Source organism: Mus caroli, chromosome 4 (genome assembly GCF_900094665.2).
Source record: "Mus caroli chromosome 4, CAROLI_EIJ_v1.1, whole genome shotgun sequence".
NCBI lineage: Eukaryota > Metazoa > Chordata > Mammalia > Rodentia > Muridae > Mus > Mus caroli.
The window spans coordinates 127,805,897-127,827,338 of NC_034573.1; the positions used below are offsets into that span (position 1 = coordinate 127,805,897).

General features: G+C 45.6%; 1 protein-coding gene across 21 annotated transcripts in view; it reads left to right on the top strand.

Annotated features, from left to right (window-relative positions):
- Positions 1–21,442, top strand: part of Eif4g3 (eukaryotic translation initiation factor 4 gamma 3) — a 208,565-nt gene that overhangs the window by 130,414 nt on the left and 56,709 nt on the right. For all 21 annotated transcript variants that reach the window (XM_029476718.1, XM_029476719.1, XM_029476711.1 and 18 more), the window contains one exon: positions 18,773–18,861. In XM_029476718.1, the coding sequence (XP_029332578.1) occupies positions 18,773–18,861 (89 nt within the window). The remainder of the gene's footprint in view (positions 1–18,772; positions 18,862–21,442) is intronic.

Below are 21,442 nucleotides of genomic sequence, written 5' to 3' on the forward strand. Positions count from 1 at the left end.
GAGGCAGGAGGGCTCGGTCACTCTTGAATTTGAGATTGCTCTTTCTGCAAAGTGACATCCAGGCTATCTGGGCTGTGTAGAGACAGACCCCTGTCTCGGTTAGACTGACAAGAAAGTTTTATTTTCCTTTTAAGTTTTTTTCTAGTCACTTCTTCCTCAAGTCAGTTTTTTCTTTTTTTAGTAATATCACCTAGGATCAGATGGGTCTGATGACTAGATTCTTTTTTTTAATCAATTAAAAAAATTTAAGATTACCTTATGTGTATGACCGTTTGCTTCTGTGTGTGTGTGTGCGCGCATGCGTGATACCACATACACGCTTGTGGTGAGAAAACAAGTCAGACCCCCTGGGGCTAGAGCTACACATGGCTGTGAGCTGTCGTGTGGGGCTAGAGCTACACATGGCTGTGAGCTGTCGTGTGGGGCTAGAGCTACACATGGCTGTGAGCTGTCGTGTGGGGCTAGAGCTACACATGGCTGTGAGCTGTCGTGTGGGGCTAGAGCTACACATGGCTGTGAGCTGTCGTGTGGGGCTAGAGCTACACATGGCTGTGAGCTGTCGTGTGGGGCTAGAGTTACACATGGGTGTGAGCTGTCGTGTGGGTGCCAGGAAATGGACCCGAGTCATCTCTCCAGCATGAAATTATTAAATTTTAGTTCAGAGTTTCAACAGTTTTAACCCCCAAGTTTTCCTGGATCTTACTGGTCTGATTCTTCGGAGAGTGACCCAGAATAAGTAAACACTACCTTGTCCAAGTTGGCACAAGCCTTCCTCTGCACCTTGTCCGGTGCTGTGTAGGTTGTCTTTGGTACATGTAGCAGGTGAGTTGTTTACAAATGAGCATTCTCCATGCTAGAGAGGCATGTATTTCAGTATGCATCATTTCCCAGGGCTGTAAACATCAGGTTGCCTCTTGTTTTTTCCTGATAGTTTAGCTGAGAAACTATTTTTACTAAGTTTATCTTGATAAATTGTGGGTCAGGAAGCGCCTCACCAAGCTTCAAGTAGCTCAAGTTCTGCTTGGATCTTCATGGGGCACATCTGCTACGCTGTTTGAGGCCAGGCAAGTGTGAACTACTGAATAGCTGGATCTGATGACTATGCAGATGTGTTCAGAGTAACCTCTTTCCACAGACCCATTGCTAACACACCTTCTTCCAGACAGCCTGTTGAATTGTCCCTATCTAAAGCCCTGGCTTTTTCCTTTGTACACCGAAGCCTTCAGTACTGCTTCTAAGGTCTTGAAAATACACATTCTTCCCTAACTAGTGCAAGAAAATGCACAAACTCATTTTCTTCAGCATACATCTTTCATTATTTTTTTCAAGACTTATTCTTGGTCATGAAGAGGAATTGTGAGAGAATTTACTGTCATTTCATGTCCATCAGTTGTGTGTGGTGGTTAAAAGAAGCCGATGTGGTGGTACATGTTTGCAATCCCCAAAGTCAGGAGGCTGATACAAGTAGGTAGCTACTAGTCAGAGCTTAGCCTGGGGTACAGAGCAAGTTCTCAGTCAGCTAGGGCTTGTTATGTTAACAAGACCCTGCCTGCCTCAAAACAAAACAGAACCAAGAAAAGGTGTGAGGGGTCATCTCATAGAGATCACAGTCTTTTGGGGCTGTTTTTACAGGAGTCTGAGTGTATGTATTGGAGACATCTCAACTATATTCTAGGCTAATGTGGAGATCACTATGTAGCTCAGGCTGGCCTCTAACTCACAGAAATCTTCCTGGCTAGGATCACAGAAGTGAGTCTCCACACCTTTTAATGAATCTTTTCACTCATTGCCACGGCAGCTGTCAAATGTCTGGGCAGTGGGGAGTATGTCTGTCAGCGTGCAGTCAGGCTTGTCATGAAGTTACAGGTCGTCGGGAATCTTCCAGCTTCCTGTCTCAATCTAAGTGCTCAATACTTGCATTGTAGTCTCCAGATCATTTTGTTGTTTCTATAAAGCCTTTTCTCAGGCGTCACCCTTGCTACGGAGACAGTTGTTGCGCCTTCTTTTCCTCATATAATTTGTGTGTGCTAAGATGGACACTTCCAGTGGATAGTTTTGTATATAACTCACTGTTACTCCATCCCCTACTCTGAGCGTGGTGGTGGTGGGGGGGGGGGGGTCTGGATGGTTCTCTGACTTCCCACTCTCTTCAAACCTCTCAGGTGTTAACCTACATAAAGGGACTCTGTTGATTGTTTATGATGAAGAATCCTTGGTGAATGGCCTTAGCTGGGTTCTGTCCATCTTACAGTTTGTAGGCCATCCTGCAGGGAAGTCCGGGCGGACATAAGGAGGCACGGACGTGGACGAGAGAGCTGCCTACTGACTTCCTCCTGGCTTGCTCAGTATTTTTTTTTTTCTCTTATGTAATGCCCCACAGGCTAGTCTGATAGAAGCATTTTCACAGTTAAGGGTCCCTCTTTCCAAAGCCTAGCTTGTGTCAGGTTAACATAAAACTAGCTTGCATATAAAGTTAGCCCTGTTGTGTCATGGTGTGTGTGCTGCGTGATTAGATATAGCTTCTCATGGAGATGACTAAACCCAAGCAATACGTTACAGAGAAAAGTAACAGGTCTGTTCTCATGCCTGTGCTGTGTGTTTCAGTAATTGAAATAGGATTCTTTTTATAACATGTGTATCTTCTCAACATGTGTCTGCTGAGCAGTCTGTCGGTAGTTGAGCAATACTATCTCTCCCTTCTAGTAAGGACCTCATTTTTACAAAACTGGGGCTGGGGAGATGGCTCAGTGGTTGAATTTGGGCGCTCTGGAAGAGCAGTCAGTGTTATAGTTAAGGCTTCCACTTACCACCACCAATAAGCGGTGACATCAGTGAGGAACACGGATTGACAGACAGCAGCAGTCCTCGTGCTCCTCGTGTGCAGCCCCGTCCTTGTGTGTTCCTGCCGTTGTTGAGCCCTTGAGCTCCCCCTACTCAGCTCCCTCTTCAGCCTTCTGTCTTACATGAATGTGTCTGTTCATGATGCATGTATTCAACACGCCTTCCTGAAAATATGCTATCTTATATCTCAGGAACTGAGAACCTGGGTCCAGACTTTTTTTTTCTTTTAAGATTCATTTAATGTGTATACATTGCTCTCTTCAGACACACCAGAAGAGGGCATCAGATCCCATTACAGATGGTTGTGAGCCACCATGTGGTTGCTGGGTATTGAACTCAGGACCTCTAGGTCGTCTCTCCAGCCCAAGGCTTGTTATTTTTGAAGCACTGTGGTATTGACTTTGTCAGCCCTCTCAGCAACCCTACCACCACAGAGGAAATGGGACCTTACCTCGGCAGCCTCTTGCTCAGTTTGTGGCGGAACCAGCCTTTATACTCACCTCCTCGGCCTGCTGCCTTGTCTTGTGGTTTTTGATTTTTTGAGAGGAGAGCTTTGTGTAGCCCTCCCCCGGCTGTCCTGGAACTTGCTCTGTAGACCAGAGTGGCCTAGAACTCCGGGAGATCTGCCTTCCTCTGCCTCCTGAGTGTCGGGATTAAAGATATGCACCATTATTGCCTGGCTCAGTCTGCTTCTTAAATGATATCTATGTGTGACTCCTGCAAATCATATAACCTCTAAGGAAATTCCAGACTTCTCTCAGCAAAAAAGGTGCAGTCAGGGTAAGAGGTGAGTGGGGGGGTGGGGGGAGGGTGGGATGTGATGGAAATACTCTACCAATAAAACATGTCAGTCTTGGTTATTTTGAATTCTTTCAGAGGCTCGGGTAGTTCAAGGCCTACATAGTGGGTTCCAGGACAGCCAGAGCTGCACAGTGACACCCTGTCTCAAAATGACCCTCCCATCCTCCCCCCCCCCCCAAAAAAAAATACAGTTTACAAAAACAGATATTGAGAGTTAAGTCAGATGGGATTTCAGAGCTGCCCTATGTCAGTCCTGAGTGCCCAGCTCCCATTGATTCTCCACCCACGTGTGTCCTGTGCATACTACTGAGCACACTGGGAAGGGATTCAAGTGGCAGGCACCCCCACACAATGCTGCCTAGGAATGTTACCCCATGTGACACGACAGCAGCCACTCTTCCAGAATGGCTGTGTTTTCATCATCTTTAACATCGACCTTGAACAGGATTTGAATGGACTGCAGGGTAAGAACTGCTGAGATTATTTCATGACTGAATCATAGTCTTCAGTTTTATGAATGGGAAGAATTTAAGTATTCCTCACAAAGTTGTCGGTTTTCTTGTTTTTGTTTTTGTTTTGGCTGGGGGCAGGCACTTCGGTCTGAAGCTGGAGCGCCATGTGTGGTGCTTACGTTGGCGCCTGCTTACCACCCCGCTGCTTTGTATAATTGTTCTGACATGTATCTGTTCTTAGTTGTGCATATATTTCTAGGTTTATTATGTCTGTGAGGAGATGGAAGGAAAGATGGTGAATGAGAGAGAGATATCAGAGGACAGCCTTCCACTGTGGGTTCAGGCAATGAATTGAAATCTGCAGGCCTTTACAGCCACTGACCCCTCAGGCCAAATATTTGGTTACAGAAAATGTTTTCTTTCTTAGTTTGAGGAACATTTGAGCAATATCATTGACAGTAAGTGGCACTCACATTCTCTGCAGGTCTGATTGACAAAGTGCAGCCTTCCTGGCTACCATGTCCTTTACTAGGTGTTGGGACCAAACCTGGAGTGTCCTGTGCGAGCAGTCCTGTGTTGTCCTGAATTATGCCTCCAGACCCTGTATTTATTTTTAAATAAATTAGAACACCCTTTTGATGTCTCTTCTCAACCATAATTTAGGACCAGAAAAATAATCAAATTTTATACTATCACAAACCCCCCAAGAATCCTGGTGGCCTAACTGGTGTTATTAGACTCATGTCTCTTTTTAGAGTATCTGGGATGAAATTAAATAGTGATCTGATCTCATTTGTTCTGGTGACTTTCATTTGCTCTTCCCACATTATGTATCTTCAGACCTTTGAATGCAGAAGTGACTGAAGTGCCTTTCCTCTGAGGGTTTCCATAGAGACAGGTGTGTAACTCCTGGGATGGGCACGGTGAAGAGCTATGGGACTGGGAGCTCCACGCTGGCCTGCCGAGATTGTGAAGGTCACCTTGAGTAAAGTCCGTCAGCCTGAACGTTGTCGGCCCCAGGTGTGGACTCAGTAGAAAGGGTGGCTTTCCATCTGGGTTTCTGAATTCACGGTGCCCATGTCACTCAGAGATGAAGAGCATCCTAGAGGGCCGCTGACCATGCTTGCTGCGGGCTCCGGGTTACAAGCTGGGGCTGTAGTAATCCATGCCTCTGCATCTGTACCACGTTTACCTTGATGTAAACGGCAGTCAACATGATGGTAAGAGGAGCACTGACAGGCTTGTTAAATTCGAACCCACCTGAGCAGCTGCCCGAGGTGGGGGGGGGGGCTGGGAGAGCATGCTTACGGGCTAGCTGCAGGGACCTGCCTTCTCACTGAGGGCAGAAGTGCCCGATGGCTTGCTCTTCCCTGATGACATGACATACATGCCGTGAGCCAACAGACACACTGCTCACACTGTCCTCCTGTGTGGGTTCCATATCCCACCTTCTACCGATAAGAGATCGGGGTAGAAATGGAGCTGGAGTTCCAAGGAAGGAGCATGGGGACAGAGCCATGTTGTGAAGTGGGGACAGCGAGGTTTGGGTAATTAAGCTCTGGCCTTTACCTCCAAAACTATGCTCTGTTATTAGTAAACATCCTAGTTCTAACATAGGGACAAAGTCTCAACCCTTCTGCCCTTAGATGAATTTTTGATCTTTCCTGGGATTTCAGTAAGCACCTGCTGTTGTCTAGGGCACTGTATTAAATTTAATCAATAAGATCAAACCCTTTCCCCTGTCCAAAAGGCTTAAACTCACAGCACACTTAACCTTGCAGTTAAGCCTTTGTATAGAATAGCAAGGATATAATGAAATGTGGGGACCATTTTTGGCTCAATAGAGCGAGAAATGGACCTGATGCTGACTCAAAAATAGAAGCTAAATTTTCAGCCATTGTGCCTCGGCAGAAAATGAAGCAATGAAGCATCTTGAAGAGGGGCGCCGAAGTGCAGCAGACTAATGGTTTCGCTGTCAAGGAAGTCCTGACTGCTTAGGACTACGGGAGTCTTACACAAGAGTACAGTCAACTGAAATTGTTACGTAAAATAGTCCAGCATAAAGCAGAACTCAGTGCCTGATAGGAATGTAGGCCGAGAGTCTTCAGTATTCTCCGCCACAGATGGCCTGAGGATGGAGGTAAATGGACTTAAGCCTTTGGTCAAATTCTGACTCTGTGGTGGTGTCTGTGCTGCCACCTGACAGGCACTAGAGTGCTCTGACCGGGGACACTCATTGGCCAGCTATTCTACTCATACTGCAGTCAAGTGTGTGTAATGACTGCAGCTGATCTGCTGCCATGGCCTGGGCCAAACAGCTGTTCTCTGGGAACCCCCAGATTCTAAGCTGAGCTTGTGTGAAGAGGCCACAGCCACCACCTAGCTGGTGCTGCTTTTCAGCTTTCAGGAGACCCAGTGCGTCCTTCCTCCTGTTTTCTGACCATGGGCCAGTAGCCGCCTTTCTTTTTCTTCTGTGGCTTTGGTCTATATGGTCTTGGAGTTGAGTCCACAAACTTCTTATTCTAGGTCAAAATTACATTACCTCTTTTGGCCTTTCTCTATATTTGCTTTATAAATAAATTGTCCTAAACAAACAGGTTCTTTTATCAGAGGAAAATTAGATTGTTCTCTTCATAAATTTGCTTTCTCTCTGTAAATGAGTGCATTAGGAGTTTGTTATGGAGAAATGATTTTCCTACAAAACTTAAACTGCCCAATACATTGGTCACATTTTCAAGTTCCCTCAAATATAAATCACATACATTTTCATCACTGTATCTGTTCCAGAAACTAGATGACCCAGAAGGCCTGATTGCAGGAACAGCAGGAAGGTGAGCTGTTAGGATGGATCTTAAGATGGCAGCTGTGACAGATAGCACAAGGCCTGGCACTGTAGATTGACGGATGCTGAAGCAGCACTCCAGGGAGCAAACAGGAGTTTGCCACAGGACACTCGCTCTATCATCGCATCCTTAAGTGCAGGTCAGGGCTTCACAGCCACACGGAGGGACGAGGAAACCGGAGTCCGACCGCCGTGTCTCCGTCAGAACGGAGGAGAGTAAGAGAGAATCTGACTGTTCTGCAGGAAGACCTGACCCTTGTCAATTCCTGATAAAGACTTGTGTGCTTAGAATTCTAATTCAGTTATCATTAAAAATTATCTTAACTCAAAGAAAATCATTTTACAAAGGCTGGGGAAATGGCTCAGCAGGTAAAAGGGCTTGCAGCTTAAGCTGACGACCTGAGCTGATCTCCAGAACCCACATAAAGGTGCTGAGAGAGAGCCACAAAACTGGCCGTGACCTCTTTGTGCGCACACACACACACACACTCTCTGCACGCTTGCTCACACACACACACACATTCTCTCTCTCATAAATAAGTTAAAGTGACTTTTGAAAGTTATTGACTTTTCCTTCTTGGAAATGGGTACACATTTCTATGGGCAAGCCTCAGGGAGCCCACATTTGTTGCCTGTCTGTGGGGTTTGTTTCTTTTTTTTCCTTTTCTGTGGACCTTAATAATCTGCTGTCCATTCATTAACAAAAATTAGGGGAAATATACTTGGTGGTTTTTTGGTTTTGGTGTGTGTGATTTCATTTTTGAACCAGCTATCTCACAATATAGCTCTGTCTGACCTGGAACTTGCTTTGTAAAACAAGCGTAGCTTTGAGCTCACAGAGATACGGCTGTTCCTGCCTCCCAGTCCTAGGATTAACAGAGCTCACCATCAGCTATTAACTAATGTCCTTGCACTCGGGGCTCTACCTGAAAGTTAATTCATAGGGATTTTCCTAGTTTATCGAAATGTTATACACTTGGTCCAACTCCCTCTCTTTCTGTTTTAATCCTGTTAGGACAGTTATTTCCCGAAGGCTAGCCAAATCCATCACCTTACCCCATAGCATTCCCAATGTGCTGTGCAGTGGACAGCCCCACAGCAGCAGTAGTGAGCCTTTGGGTGTCATCATCCAGGTCTGTAACTAGAGCAGGAGAGTAGCTTACCTTACCTTCTGGTAGTGTGGGCTTCTGGGCTTCTGAGCAGATCTCTGCATGGCCTGAGTTGGCACTGGACTTGTTTTCATCAGCCTCCTAAATGCTGCCATAGCCACTCCTGACTTTCCCAATCACGCCTTTGATCCCAGTACTCGAGAGGGAGAGGCAGGTGGATCTTCCAGGACAGCCACCAGGGCTACACACACACACACACACACACACACACACACACACACACACACACAGGATTCATTACCTACCCAGAATTACTACTAGATGAGAAGAAATGCAAACCAAGACAAGAATCAATAGAGGAGATAAATAGTTAACTGACATATTCCATAGGGGAAAAGCATAGCATATTTCATAGTCATAAAAGTAGGAAAAGATCACTCGTGTGTGTCTGTCTGTCTGTCTGTCTGTCTAGGCAGGGTATCTCTGTAGCCTTGACTATCCTGGAACTTCTGCGGGCCTCTAGCTCACAAACCCACCTTCCTTTGCCGCCAGAGTGCTGAGATTAAAGACATGCCTAGCCCCCTCACTTTCTGATATTTTTAGTCAATAATCTAATAAATACATTCTTGAACACCTGCAAGAATAGAAATGCAAGAATTCTTGTGTAAGATCCAATGTAAACTTACCTTTTGGGAAGCTAAATTGGGCAATATTTAGTAGAATGAATACATGAAAGGGATGAGGTGTGTTTAACTTTGTTGGAGTGTTCAGAGGCCAGAAGAGGGTACCAAATCCCAGAGCTAGAGTTGCAGGCAGTTGTGGGATTCCTGGCCCAGTGTGTGGGTGCTCCCTCCGTTCTGCAGGCTTGTGAGGGCAGGCAGGCACTCTTAACTTCCTGGGCCATAGCTCTGCCCTAGGAGGAGTTTCCTTAACAGATAAGGTGAAAGGGACGTATCTACCCAGCTAGCCTGTGCAGTGTACAGATGGGTAAGTGTGCCTGTCTGCTTTGATGATCCATAGGACTCTTTTGCAGATGAAGTTCACGGTGGGGGGTGGGGGGGCAGGGGGTGGGGGGGTGCTCAGTTGGGATGGGCATTAGTTACAATTGTTTGTTCTAGTTGACGTTTGTGTCTTGGAACTCATTACTTGGTGCACAGACTTTTTCTTTATATCATAAAGCATCTAATATCTGAGCGCGCTGTTAGCATGCATGAGTGCAGTGTTCTCCCGGCACGCCAAGTCACTGAACATCACAACAGACAACTACACACATTTCAGTAAATGTTCTCAGCTGCCTCCTCATGCGACAGATAGCAGCAGTCTACCGCCCAGATCATGGGCATATTTATTACCTCACAGAGAAGTGGCTCAGCAGTTAAGAGTGCTTTTTGCTTTGTCACAAGGTCCGAGTTTGGATCCCAAACAAGAAAGAAGCCCGCTACCCCACAAATGCCTGTAACTCCAGCTCCAGGGGACCAAACCATCTCTTCTGCTCTCTGCAGGCACTGCACACACGTGGCACACACAGAATGCACATAAATAAAAAGCCGCTTTATTGTTCATCAATCCCTGCTTGCTGTTGTACAGGCATCCAGACCTCACCACCGTTCTCCTGCCTTCTCACCACAGTTCCTTGCCAGCCAGGCCCCTTCTCACATCTCCCTCAGTTCTCCTGCTTCCTCTACTTAAAAAGGCCTTTTTTTTTTTTTTTTTTAAAGTCCATTGGTGTTTTGCGTTCACATGTAAGTATGTGTGTGTGTGTGTGCGTATTGGATTCCCTGGAGATGGAGTTACAGGAAGCTGCCACGTGGGAACTCAGGTCCTCTTGAAGAGTAGTAGCCAGGGCTCTTAACAACTGAACCGTGCCCCCCCCCGCCCCCCACCCCAAAAGGCCTTTTTGATTACATGGTGTCTAGTTTCCTATTCATCCAAAGATACCTAAGTTTACCACATATACAAGGGCACTTTGCCACACAAAGGTATGAGTCATAGGGGTAAATGTCATATGAACATTTTGGGTGAAGATGTATTGTGCATAGCACACTGCAAAGGTGATATTAAGATGGAAATTTAAACCACGAATTGAATATATTGTTAAAGAAAGTATCTTCATTCTGTTGGCCTCAGCATCCACCTTCAGAAACAATTAAAAGTAAAGTAAACTCAAGTGATGGGGGAAATTACGATAAAATTAGAAGTAAACTGTGAACAGGGAGCTATAACTGAAGGTCGTTATGTAAGTACCAACTGAGCTCCCTCAGATGCCATCGTTCAGACAACCCTGTGAGCAGTAATGGGAAAGCAACGAGGGAAAACTCAGTGTGCTTACTTGGCTGCTTTTGGGAGAGAAGTCCCGCCTTTCAGCCGAGTCCGGTAGCTTCTTCTGTCTTTCTCAGTCATCCGTCATCGTGCGTCGACGTTGTCAGCCTGGTTCTCTGGCCTGATTCTCGAGGCTCATTCATGGCTTCACTGTGTGTGTGGTTGATTTTGTTGGTGGTTTTGGGGGCTTGTTTGGTTTGGTTTGGTTTTGGTAAGGTCTTACCTTGTAGCCCAGGTTGTTGTGGAATTTGCTGTGTTGACCAGGCCAGCCTAGAACTTGCAGCCAGCCATCTGCCTCTGCCCCTCAAGTACTGGAATCAAAGGTGCGCACCGTCGCCCCACAGGCTCCATTGTAGTTCTCTTCTCTCAGCTTTTCCTTGTTTCCTAGAGAAATTGACAGCTTTTCTTTTCTAGATTCCTATGGGAATTTCTAAAGTGAAAAAACCAAAATGTCAAGGGTATTTCCGCAGCCAAAAAGAACCCAGTCGAGGCCTGAGAATGTGAGGACACTGGTATAGTACCAACTGAAGGGCAGGGGGCTGAGAAGAGACCTCATGTGAACAGAAGCCCTGGGGGGAGAAGAGGGAGAAGCCCAGGTGTCTAGGGTGGGAACTCCCAGAGAATTCCATTACTGGAACATTCTACTCTGTTTATGTATAAGCCTGTGACAATGCCCTTGGTCCCACCTCAGCAGTGGTAAAGCACATAACACAGTTTTGTGTCACTTGAGTCCTGAGCCCTGGACTCTTTACACACTGTCTTCAAACTGGAGGATCAGTCACAGAGTCCCCAGTGATAGGAAGAGAAGGAGCCTCTTGTAATCCATACTTTCTCCGCTGGCAGCCGTACTCTCTTAAGTCTCATTATCAGATTGTGGCAAAAAAGTAAAATCTCTTCACAATCTAAAACAATTCACAGAAATACAGAAAAGTAGCAAAAAGAGTTTTATCATTGAACAAACTTAAGTGCTGGACCGAGTCCCGCAGGCAGCCTGGACTCGAGAGGGCCAAGTTGCCGAGAACTGCAGCCCTGCCTTCCACTCCAATCCGTGACTGAAAGGCAAGGACAGGCTGGGTGTCCTCCTAGCGCCTCGAGCCCTCTGCTTGCGTCTATGGAAGGAGTGAATAAAGAATCAGTTTGAAGTTGTGGCTCCTTATTCCATCCTGTGCCGATAGCAGTTGGCTGGAATTACCGTCAGTGGTAACAGCAGTAGCGGCGGTTGGCTTTTTGCAACAAGCCTCTTCTGTGTAGTCCACCATGGCTTTGAATTCCCTGGGTCCACGCTGGTCTTAAACATGAAATTCTCCTACCTCAGCTTCCATGTGCCATACCCCTAAACTGGGGTCTTCAGCCGTCTTGTCATGTTCCAACCTAGTTCATCTGAACTTCTGGAAGGTTCAGCAGCTGTCAGTTGCTTTTATTCTAATGAAAAGCAGAATCTGGGTCTTTATGACAGGCAGGCAGGTAGTTACTAGAGCCAGGCTCCTTCCTGCATGAAGAGCCCCATTGTGACAAGAGAGACGGTGGAGCTATGGAGGCAGCCTCTGGCTCTGAGTTACAGGGTTGATAAAAATTCACATCCCAGGGATGGAGATGTAGCATGGGTTCTCTAGGGAAATGCAGACACGTGACTGCCTGTAGCCGGGGGTGGAGAATGTTGAGTTCCAGGACCTGCCACACAGTGGCTTGTTGTGGATGTGAAATTTCAAACCTGTGGGATTTTATATGACTTTGGACTTTCATAGGCTAGGCAAACATTTTATTCTGTTGTTACTTTTTACATTTTACATACTTTGTGTGAGTGTGGCAGAGAGAATGTGCTCTTCCACCTTGTGGGACTTAAGAATTGAACTCTGGTGTGAACGTAACTTTTTTTTTTTAAGATTTATTTTATTTATATGAGTACACTATATCTGTCTTCAGACACACCAGAAGAGGGCGTCAGATCTCATTACAGATGGTTGTGAGCCACCTTGTGGTTGCTGGGAATTGAACTCAGGACCTCTGGAAGAGCAGTCATTGTTCTTAACTGCTGAGCCATCTCTCCCGTAAACGTAATTTTTATTAGCCTGATATAATTGTCCTCGCTGAGGCCTGCTGCCTCCATTTGCTAACCTAGGCCTAGTCCCGGGAGCTTCTAGCCTCTGTACAATCGTATCCAGATCTAGAGTGGTCCAGCCTCGGAGCCTTCCTGCTGATAAGCTCACCCTTTCTAGTTCTTTCTGATATCTGTTGACTGCTTAAACTCAGCTCTTGTGGCTCAAACTCCTCTGTAAGCTGACTGGTTCAATCTGGCTTCTCTCTCAGCCTGTGACTGAGTTGCTCTGCTTGGCCTCATACTAACTTTGGCAATGTGATCTAATCTTCTGGCTCCTTCTCATTTTCTGGTTTGGTCTGTCTTCACCCTGTCTCTGCCCAACTGCCTTGACAAACTGCCTCCTTCCTCCTTTTTGCACCCTCCCTCAGATAGCTTCCCTTTCTTCTCAGGAGAGTTGGGCAGATCCTGTTCTGTCAAATCTTTCTCTGATTCATCACTTTGTCTTCTGCTCAATTAGACATGGTGCTTCTTTCTACAAAGTAACTTTCCCTTCATTGTTTGGGTGTATACTAAGGGCATCTCTACTCCAGCCAGAGGGATAAAAGCGTGTGTGTGCTAAGGGCACCACAACTAGAAATAGTGCTTTTCAGTAACTAACACAACCTCCCAGTGTGATCAGTCTTGCAACATTACAATCTTCATACGCCCAGAAGAGGGCGCCAGATCTCATTACGGATGTTGTGAGGCACCATGATGTTGCTGGGATTTGAATCAGGACCTCTGAAGAGCAGTCAGTGCTCTTAACCGCTGAGCCATCTCTCCAGCCCTGGTCATCTGCTTCTTAAATGGTCTTAATTGAATGGCTCAATTTACTTAGTTTTGTCCCATTAGCATTTTTATGGGTTTTCACTATTTATTTTAAGTTTAAATTATGTTTTTAAGTTTTTAATTTTAAGTTTCAGTTATGTCTGTCATAGAGAAAAGTTACTTCCCCACCAATAGAATGTTAATATGAACTTTACAGTTTAACAACATTTAGTGGAGTGGATATGTAGGAAATTCAGTAGTTCGGTTTGCACAAGGGGGCTGGAGAGATGGCTCAGAGGTTAAGAGCACTGGCTGCTCTTTCAGAGGTCCTGAGTTCAATTCCCAGCAACCACATGGTGGCTTACAACCATCTGTAATCAGATCTGATTCCCTCTTCTGGTGTCTGAAGAGAGTGACAGTGTACTCACATACATAAAACAAATAAATCTTAAAAAAAAAAAAGAAAAGTTTGCACAAAAAGACTAGTACAGTAATGATTTCGATTCTTGTTTAAAATTCAGATAAAAATAACCCAATACAGCAACAGTAACATAAACATGAAATATATATGTAGCTGTTATTTTAAATATTAAAATGAAAATTGGCCAACATGTCTGTGGTATTTCCGACTAAGATGGCTTCCAGCTGTCTGTTCCAGCACAGCTGGCTACCATAGTATGATCTGCTCCAGTCCACGCTCCGCCCCCTTGAGCGGATTGCCTTCCAGCTTTTGTCAGACAGTTTGAGAAGTTTGTGCTGTGAAATGAAGTTGGTGGTGGGATTTCCTCCTGATTGGTTCTGACGCATTTGGAAGTGGAATTTGGACAAGTTTGAAGCCGCTGCAGAATGCTCCAAGCAGTGTTGAGAGAGGGCTGTTTCCATGTTAGCGGAGAAAGTCGGAGCATGGGTGTTCTAGCTTTGGTGAACGAGGAAAACTGGAGAAATGTATGGCTTCAAAATGGTTTTTACAAGTTTGCACAAGCCCTGAGATGTGGGTCTTATTCAAAGGTTTAGTCTGTTAGAGCAAGTTTCCAGGCGGCTTAGCTGACTAGAGTGAGAACTAGGAGCTAAAGCCAGGCTGAATTCCTGAGCTTAGAGAGCCACAGCCAGAGATTGGATCCTCACAGCAAAACCAGAGCCAGACCTTCTCTGGCCTTGAAATGCAGCGGCAGGCGGATGTTTGAAAGCTCAGGGCCAGCCTGATCTACACAGAGAGTTCTAAGCGAACTAGAGCTACATAGTGTGAGCCTGTTTTCGGGGTGGAGAGGAAGGAAGCTGACCAAGAAGCCAAATCCTTTCTACTGAGACAATGGGAAGGTGTCACAGGGCGTGCAATGGTTTGCCTAACTCACCAGATGCAATTCAAGACAGTTGTTTGAGTACTTGACGCACCCCATGGCTCTGACTGGTCCTTCGTGGTGTTTCCCACACACCAGGCCATGCCAGTGTCTGCTTCAGGTGCTGGGCACAGCTACCGGAAGGGTGGAGCTTTTGCTCTGGGGATTCCCAGCTAAGTGTCTACGTTGAGTCTCAAAATAGACTTGGAGTTTGACTCAGAGCAATACTGGAGCTATTGCTGCTTTGGTGATGCCCGGATGGGCTTTCCATGTGTGATGCCCATGCACTGGGGGATGTATCTGTGTGACGGTGACAGGTGGTGGGCCTGAGGTGCTGGGTATCCTGAGCTTGGTTTGCCGGGGAAGTACCTAGAAGAGTAGGGAAGCGGGGCTGGGGAGATGGCTCAGTGGTTAAGGGCACTGACTGCTCTTCCAAAGGTCCTGAGTTCAATTCCCAGCAACCACATGGTGGCTCACAACCATCCGTAATGAGATCCGATGCCCTCTTCTGGAGTGTCTGAAGACAGCTACAGTGTACTCATATGAATGAAATAAATCTTAAAAAAAAAAATAAACCAGAGTAGGGAAGCACACTGGCAGGTTTCCTTTGAGGATGTACAAGAGAGAATTACCTACCCCTGCTAACATTTGCCCAGTGTGCACCTGCCGGTAAGCAGGGGCCACGATGGAACAAAGAGGAACGAAGAGGCAGCCAGTACAGGCATGTGCCCCGGGCCCCCGGGCGGCTGTGCTCTGTGAGAGAAGTTTCTTGTTCTCCCTGCCCTCTGTCATAAAGCCTAGACCCAGCACCTACATGGTGGCTAACAGTCTTTTTTGTTTTTTGTTTTTTTTTTAACTTGAATTTCGTGGGATCAGGTGCCCTCTTTAGGCCTCCACAGAAACTAGGCACACACAGAGTAATTACAGACATACATGCAGGCAAGACACTCATACATAAAAATGGAAATAGATTTTAAAAAAAGAGAAAAAGAAAAAAAACTAAACAGGAACCAAAATAACTCTCTCCTCTTTCAGATCATTTTGCTCGGGTATTTGGTCAGGTGAACTGCCTGGCGTGATTGGAGAACTGAAAGCCACAGGTCAGCTATCTGAAGCCAGGATTCCTTCCTCTAAAGAAAAGACTTGACTTCACCTGAGAGCTCCTTGGGATGGGGATGTGCCAGGCTTTTAATTACTCTTTGCTGGATCTATGAGAGAGCCACCGTTATACAGTCTTTCTTACTGTTTTAACTGCCTCCTCAGGCTTTTGGGGAAAGTCATTAATAATGAACGGGAGGCCAGACGTGGTGGAGGATAGGTAGACCCAGGTTACCCATCAGCTGTTCAGAAAGGTCAAGGCTAGCTCAGCTGCATCAGACTGCCTCAAGGTAATAACAGTAATAGTGAAGTGTGGGTCTAATAACAATCAACAAATTATGGATTTTTGTTGTTACCCAACCCTTGATTCCAAACCCAGTGGTTATCTCCTAGGTTTAAAGAAGTTAGGTAATTTTTTTTTTTTTTTTTGGTTTTGTTTTGTTTTGCTTTTTGAGGTGATATCTACTATATAGGGTTGATGGCCTAGAAATCACTATGGAGACAGGCTGGCCTCACACAGAGATCTGCCTTCAGAGTGCTGGGACTAGAGCACTATACAACACAGGGCTAAGACAGTTAGTTATTGCTGCAGCAGTAGCAGCTTGGCTCTAGTCAAGCCAAGATGAAAAGTAAACTATAGCCCCCACTATGCACCCACAAGCCTGTTCTCTGTGGCTTCCATAGGTACCAGGAAGCCGAGTGTACGGTACTGCTTTGACCCATTCAGTGTGACACAACATTATAGAGTCTGAAGTCTATGTCTGGTTGTGAGTTAAATGTGGGAGAGCGCTGAACTTGATGCAGCCTCTGACTTATATTCAAAGCCTACAGAGCCTTCCGAAAACCCATTGGTTAGTTCCTTTATTCCATGGAGTTTTCTGTATGCATGTCAATGAATTACTTCACGAAAAGAGCTCTGGAGAGGAGAGAGTGGGTTTCCTTTGACCACATCACAGTTTGCAGAAGCATAAAATGATGACATGCGGGTTGCTTGTGTTTGCTGTTTTCTGTTATTGATTATGTACACCTGTAGAAATGTCTCTCATAGGCAGCAGCTGGGGATCTCCTGGCTTCTAGACTAGGAGCGCCAGCTTTCCCTTGCCATATCCCTTGCCATATCCCTTGCCATATCCCTTGCCATATCCCTTGCCATATCCCAGAATATCCCAGTGCAGCTTTTCTCCACAGATCTGCTGCTCAGCGGGGCTTGTTGAACATCCGCCCCGCAGAGGTCTAGCAGAGCCGCAGCCTGCAATGGTGTTTAACTGTAGAGCCACCTTCACCCCAGTTCAGTGTCCTGTGCTCAGTCTGTGTCTCCTCCTCTCTTTGAACTTCTTTTCCTTCATAGCTAATTGCTTCTCACTTCCATTTTGTCCCCATCCCAGCTCATGCAAAATGTATTCCACCCATCAGTCAGGGTAGAAGAGGGCCAGTCCTGAGGTGTATCTCTTACAGGGATATAAGTTCTTTCATTCACCTCCCAGCTCCACTGAAGAGATGCTCTCCCTCAGGCAGACCATAGACAGTAGCTGGTTGGCTTGCTGACTGTGGTCCCTGAAGAAAGAAGGATAAAGATAAATTGGCTTGAGGTTTGTGATCACAGATCTATAGTGTTTGTGGCATTTCTGTGATGGTGAATTAATTTTTGAGAGCTTTGAATGTCCCTTCCTTTTCCTTGTCCCCTAAAGAGTTTGTGTGCTAACAGTCTTCTGCTCTGGTCTTGCATATTCTGGTTATTTTTTTGTTAAGTGGCCTTCCTTGATTCTTCCGCTCATCTTCCAGACACTTCTGTCCTATCTGATGGCCCACAGGCTGCCTTGTGTAGTGTCCTAGCTGATGGCCCACAGGCTGCCTTGTGTAGTGTCCCTCTAAGGTTTGCTGCTTACTCTTGACAGTTAAATTGTAGATATATTATAGATTTCATACCCACGGATTGACTCATTCTGAGAGGTCTGTAAGTCGGATGACTACTTTTAAATCTTTTTTGTCTGAGTTCCTGGCTTTGGTCCTCTGCATCACCACCACCACCACCACCAAAAACAAGGCCTTTTTGAACTCAGTCTTCCATTTAGAATTTTGATCCAATGAAATCTACGGAAAAATTAACTTTTGTCAGTTTTCCCCAGTACCATGGAATCCTTGGCCACTGGTGTTGATGTTAACTGAAGGTGGGCATTGGTCCTAACCGCCTGCCCTAGAAAACCTTGCAGAGGGCTTTTGGAGCCTGATCCTGAACAAAATCTTGTCTTAGCTAACCTCATGCTTAAACTTCATAGTTGGCCTCAGCAGGGGATTAAGAAGTGTCCCTGGGGCTGCAGAGATGGCTCAGTCAAGAGCATTGACTGCTCTTCCACATGAGTTCAATTCCCAGCAAGCACATGGTGGCTCACAACCATCTGTAATGGGATCTGATGTCCTTTTCTGGTGCGTCTGAAGACAGCTACAGTGTACTCACATAAATAAATCTTTAAAAAAACAAAAGTTTAAAGAAGTGTCCCTGGTTAAGATGACACTGTTGCCTGGTAGGACCAGACCCAGGCTTAGACTTCTCTCCCACACCAGTCCGTGCTGTCCTAGTCTGATGTGCTGGGAACTCCAGTGTTTCCAGCCTCAGGTTTCCAGTTTGGAAATGCATGTGCAGATGAATCAGGAGCTCTCAACTCTGAATTTGGGGACTGAGAATGGTGACAGAAGCCTTCAGTCCCAGCGGTCGGGAGGCAGAGGCAGGTGGATCACTCTGAGTTCAAGACCAGCCTACTCTCCATAGAGTGCCAGGCCAGTCAGTGCTTCCTATTAAGATCTTACTTCAAAAATCGTCCGCCAAACAAAACTGTAGATTCTGGATGTTTAGATGAGGGATGCTGTGTGTCTCTTCTGAATCCCATGCCAGGTTCTTTGTGCCACACTGGAGTAACCAGGCTGCCGGTGCACATCTGAGTTTGTGGCTAGCGCACTTATCTTAGTGGCAGTAGCTGGACTGCCGAGTGAAAGTGTTCCAATGGCTTTCGTTTGACTCCTGGCTGCAGGTGAATTTCTGTGCTGCTGGGCTAGAATGCAAAGATGTTTTAGATCTACTAATCCCCAGCAGGAGTGCAGAGGTAAGTAAAAGGACTGGTCTTGTATTTCAGTGCAAACAGCTACCACTGCGCCAAAGTCCTGGAAGAAAACAAAAGAGCAGACCCGAACCCCAGATGAAGTGTTAGAAGCAGAGGCAGAGGTGAGTGACTGTCTCTCCTGAGACACCTTTCTTAAGATAACATTTTCCATTCCGATCTTGGTTTGTCAAGCACAGACTATGTCTACCGGTTCTGTTATTGTTGCTCCTCTTTCCAAATACCTCTTCTAGATAGTCAATGTGTGTAGTTAATTCTACCTACTTGAAAGTATGTGTGTGTAGGGAGGTTATTTTTGGTTTTATTTGTTGTGTGTGATATTTCTATATTGGTATGGATTTATGGATCCAGGTATATGTATGTGCATTAGGTGTATATAAACCGGAGACACAATATAAATGTTGTGTCTCTTCCTCTGTCATTGTCAACCATAATTTTGAGACCATCATCACTAGTTGCTAACCCTGGAGACTAGCTAGTATGTTGGTTGGTGAACTCTAGGGATATACCTGGCTCCTTCTTGAGTTCTGGGGACCCAAAGTCAAGTAGTTCTTTCTACCTTGCACGTAGTCATGCATTTTACCAACAGGCTACACTTTCTTACACGTTCCTGAAAGTACGATAATAATGACATTAAAATAGAGCTATTACTTTGGGCATGCTGTACTTTGCTAATGGGTAAAGGAAAAGGGTTGCTTACAGCTTGGGCCTGAATTGGGAAGAGAAAGTCTCAGCCTTGGAGAATTTCTCAATTCTCCATTGAGGCAGTTTTATTTATTTGTGTTTGTGTGACTGCACTTATGCCGTGGCTCATGTGTCAAAACAACATCCCATGGAGTCAGTTCTTCCCTTCTACCTTCATGTGGATTCTGGGGATCCAGCTCACCCCATCAGCTTTCAAGGTAAACATTAGCTAGTGAGCCACCTTGCTGCCTAAGGCAGATTTGGGTTTCTGATAAGCTCTTTCAAGCTAATAAAAATTTGCTAATAAATAAAAAACACTTGTCTAACAGTATCTTTTGTTGCTTCCTCTGTCACGTCATTTTCCTTCCATGATGCTCTGTTGATGTCACAGAAGTTGCCTAGCAACCACTAAAGAGGTGTGTGAGTGTGACTTCATTGTGCTTCTGAGGGACAAGATTTAGCACTAAGTTTGAGAGGTGCAAGTAGTTGGTGCCTACCTTGAAGCTTGACAAGAAAATGATGTTCCTACAGAGAATAAGATACTTCCTAGAGGCAGGGGAGTCGCACACAGTCCGGGTATGGCTCGCGCTTCACATGTAGATCCCTGCTGAGACTCGGCTGGGTTTGCTCCATTCACTTGTGTTTCCTTGTTGTCTTCTGTGCTCTGACCCCATTTCTCAGAGAATACTGAGTGGATGGAGCACCCACCATTCCTGTGCCTCCTTAGTGTGGAGGTCTCCAGCCCTGTTCGTTCCAGGTTGGCATAGTACATACTTGAGGTCTGTGGTTCCTCCCACAACCCCTCAGGCCTGGCACAGCCACCGGTCTGTCAGTGGGCGAAGTGTGGCTGTGTCCCAGTAACCTTATTGATGGCCACTGACATTTGAATTTGCATATAAAAAGACACATACCTTTATTGTTTATTTATTTTGGTTTTTCAGTTATTGCAAGGGTAAAAATTATCCTTAATTTGTCCAATTTATGAAAACAGTTGGTAAAGCAGAACCCTNNTTTTTTTTTTTTTTTTTTTTTTTTGGCTGTAACCCTGTTGTAGCGTCGTGAGAGGCTGTGAGAGCTGACGAGATTCCATGTGAAGCAGCCACTGCCCTTCGTACCACACATTGTATAAAAAGCTTACGTAGCAAGGCCAGGAAGGTGGCCACATGGGTCAGGGGTGGCTGCTCCTCACAGCACCTACACAGGCCCCTAGCACCCACAGTGGGTGGTTCTTAGCCACCTAGAACTTCAGTCCTAGGGGATCTGGTGACCTCCAGCCTCCGTGGGCACTGCACTAATGTGAAAATGTGCACACGCGCGCGCACACACACACACACATAAATGATATATTTTTACAATACATAAAATATTTTCTCTTTTTTATGTAGTCTTCACTCAGAATTCTTAGTTCTGAGCCTTCCCTACAATAATGCCCATTAGCACAGTTTATTGAATACTAGATACTTTTGCCCTAATTTCCACTATGGTCTCACTCTTTCCTACTTTATTTTCTCAGCCTTTAAAAATAATGCAATTTGGGCACATCGGTGGTCAAGTGTGCCTTTAATCCCAACACTCAGGAGGCAGAGGCTGGTGGATCTCTGAGTTTGAGCCAGCCTGATCTACAGAGGTACTTCCAGGACAGCCAGGGCTCTACATAGAATTCCTGTCTTGAAAAACCATAGATAGATAGATAGATAGATAGATAGATAGATAGATAGATAGATAGATAGAATGTTCAGTCCTTTTCGTCAATCACTGGATACCCACTTTTCATTCTGACTTTTCTGTGATTGATAGGGAGTATTAATAATAGTGTTATAAATAATATTAGTGACAGTGTTATAATGGTATTCTTTTTTAAGTTTTTTTATGATTCATTTATGTGCATTGGTGTTTTGCCTACATGTGTGTCTGTGTAAGGGTGCTAAAACCCGGAGAGCTGAGGTTGCAGACAGGTGTGAGCTGCAATGAGAGCTGAGGTTGCAGACAGGTGTGAGCTGC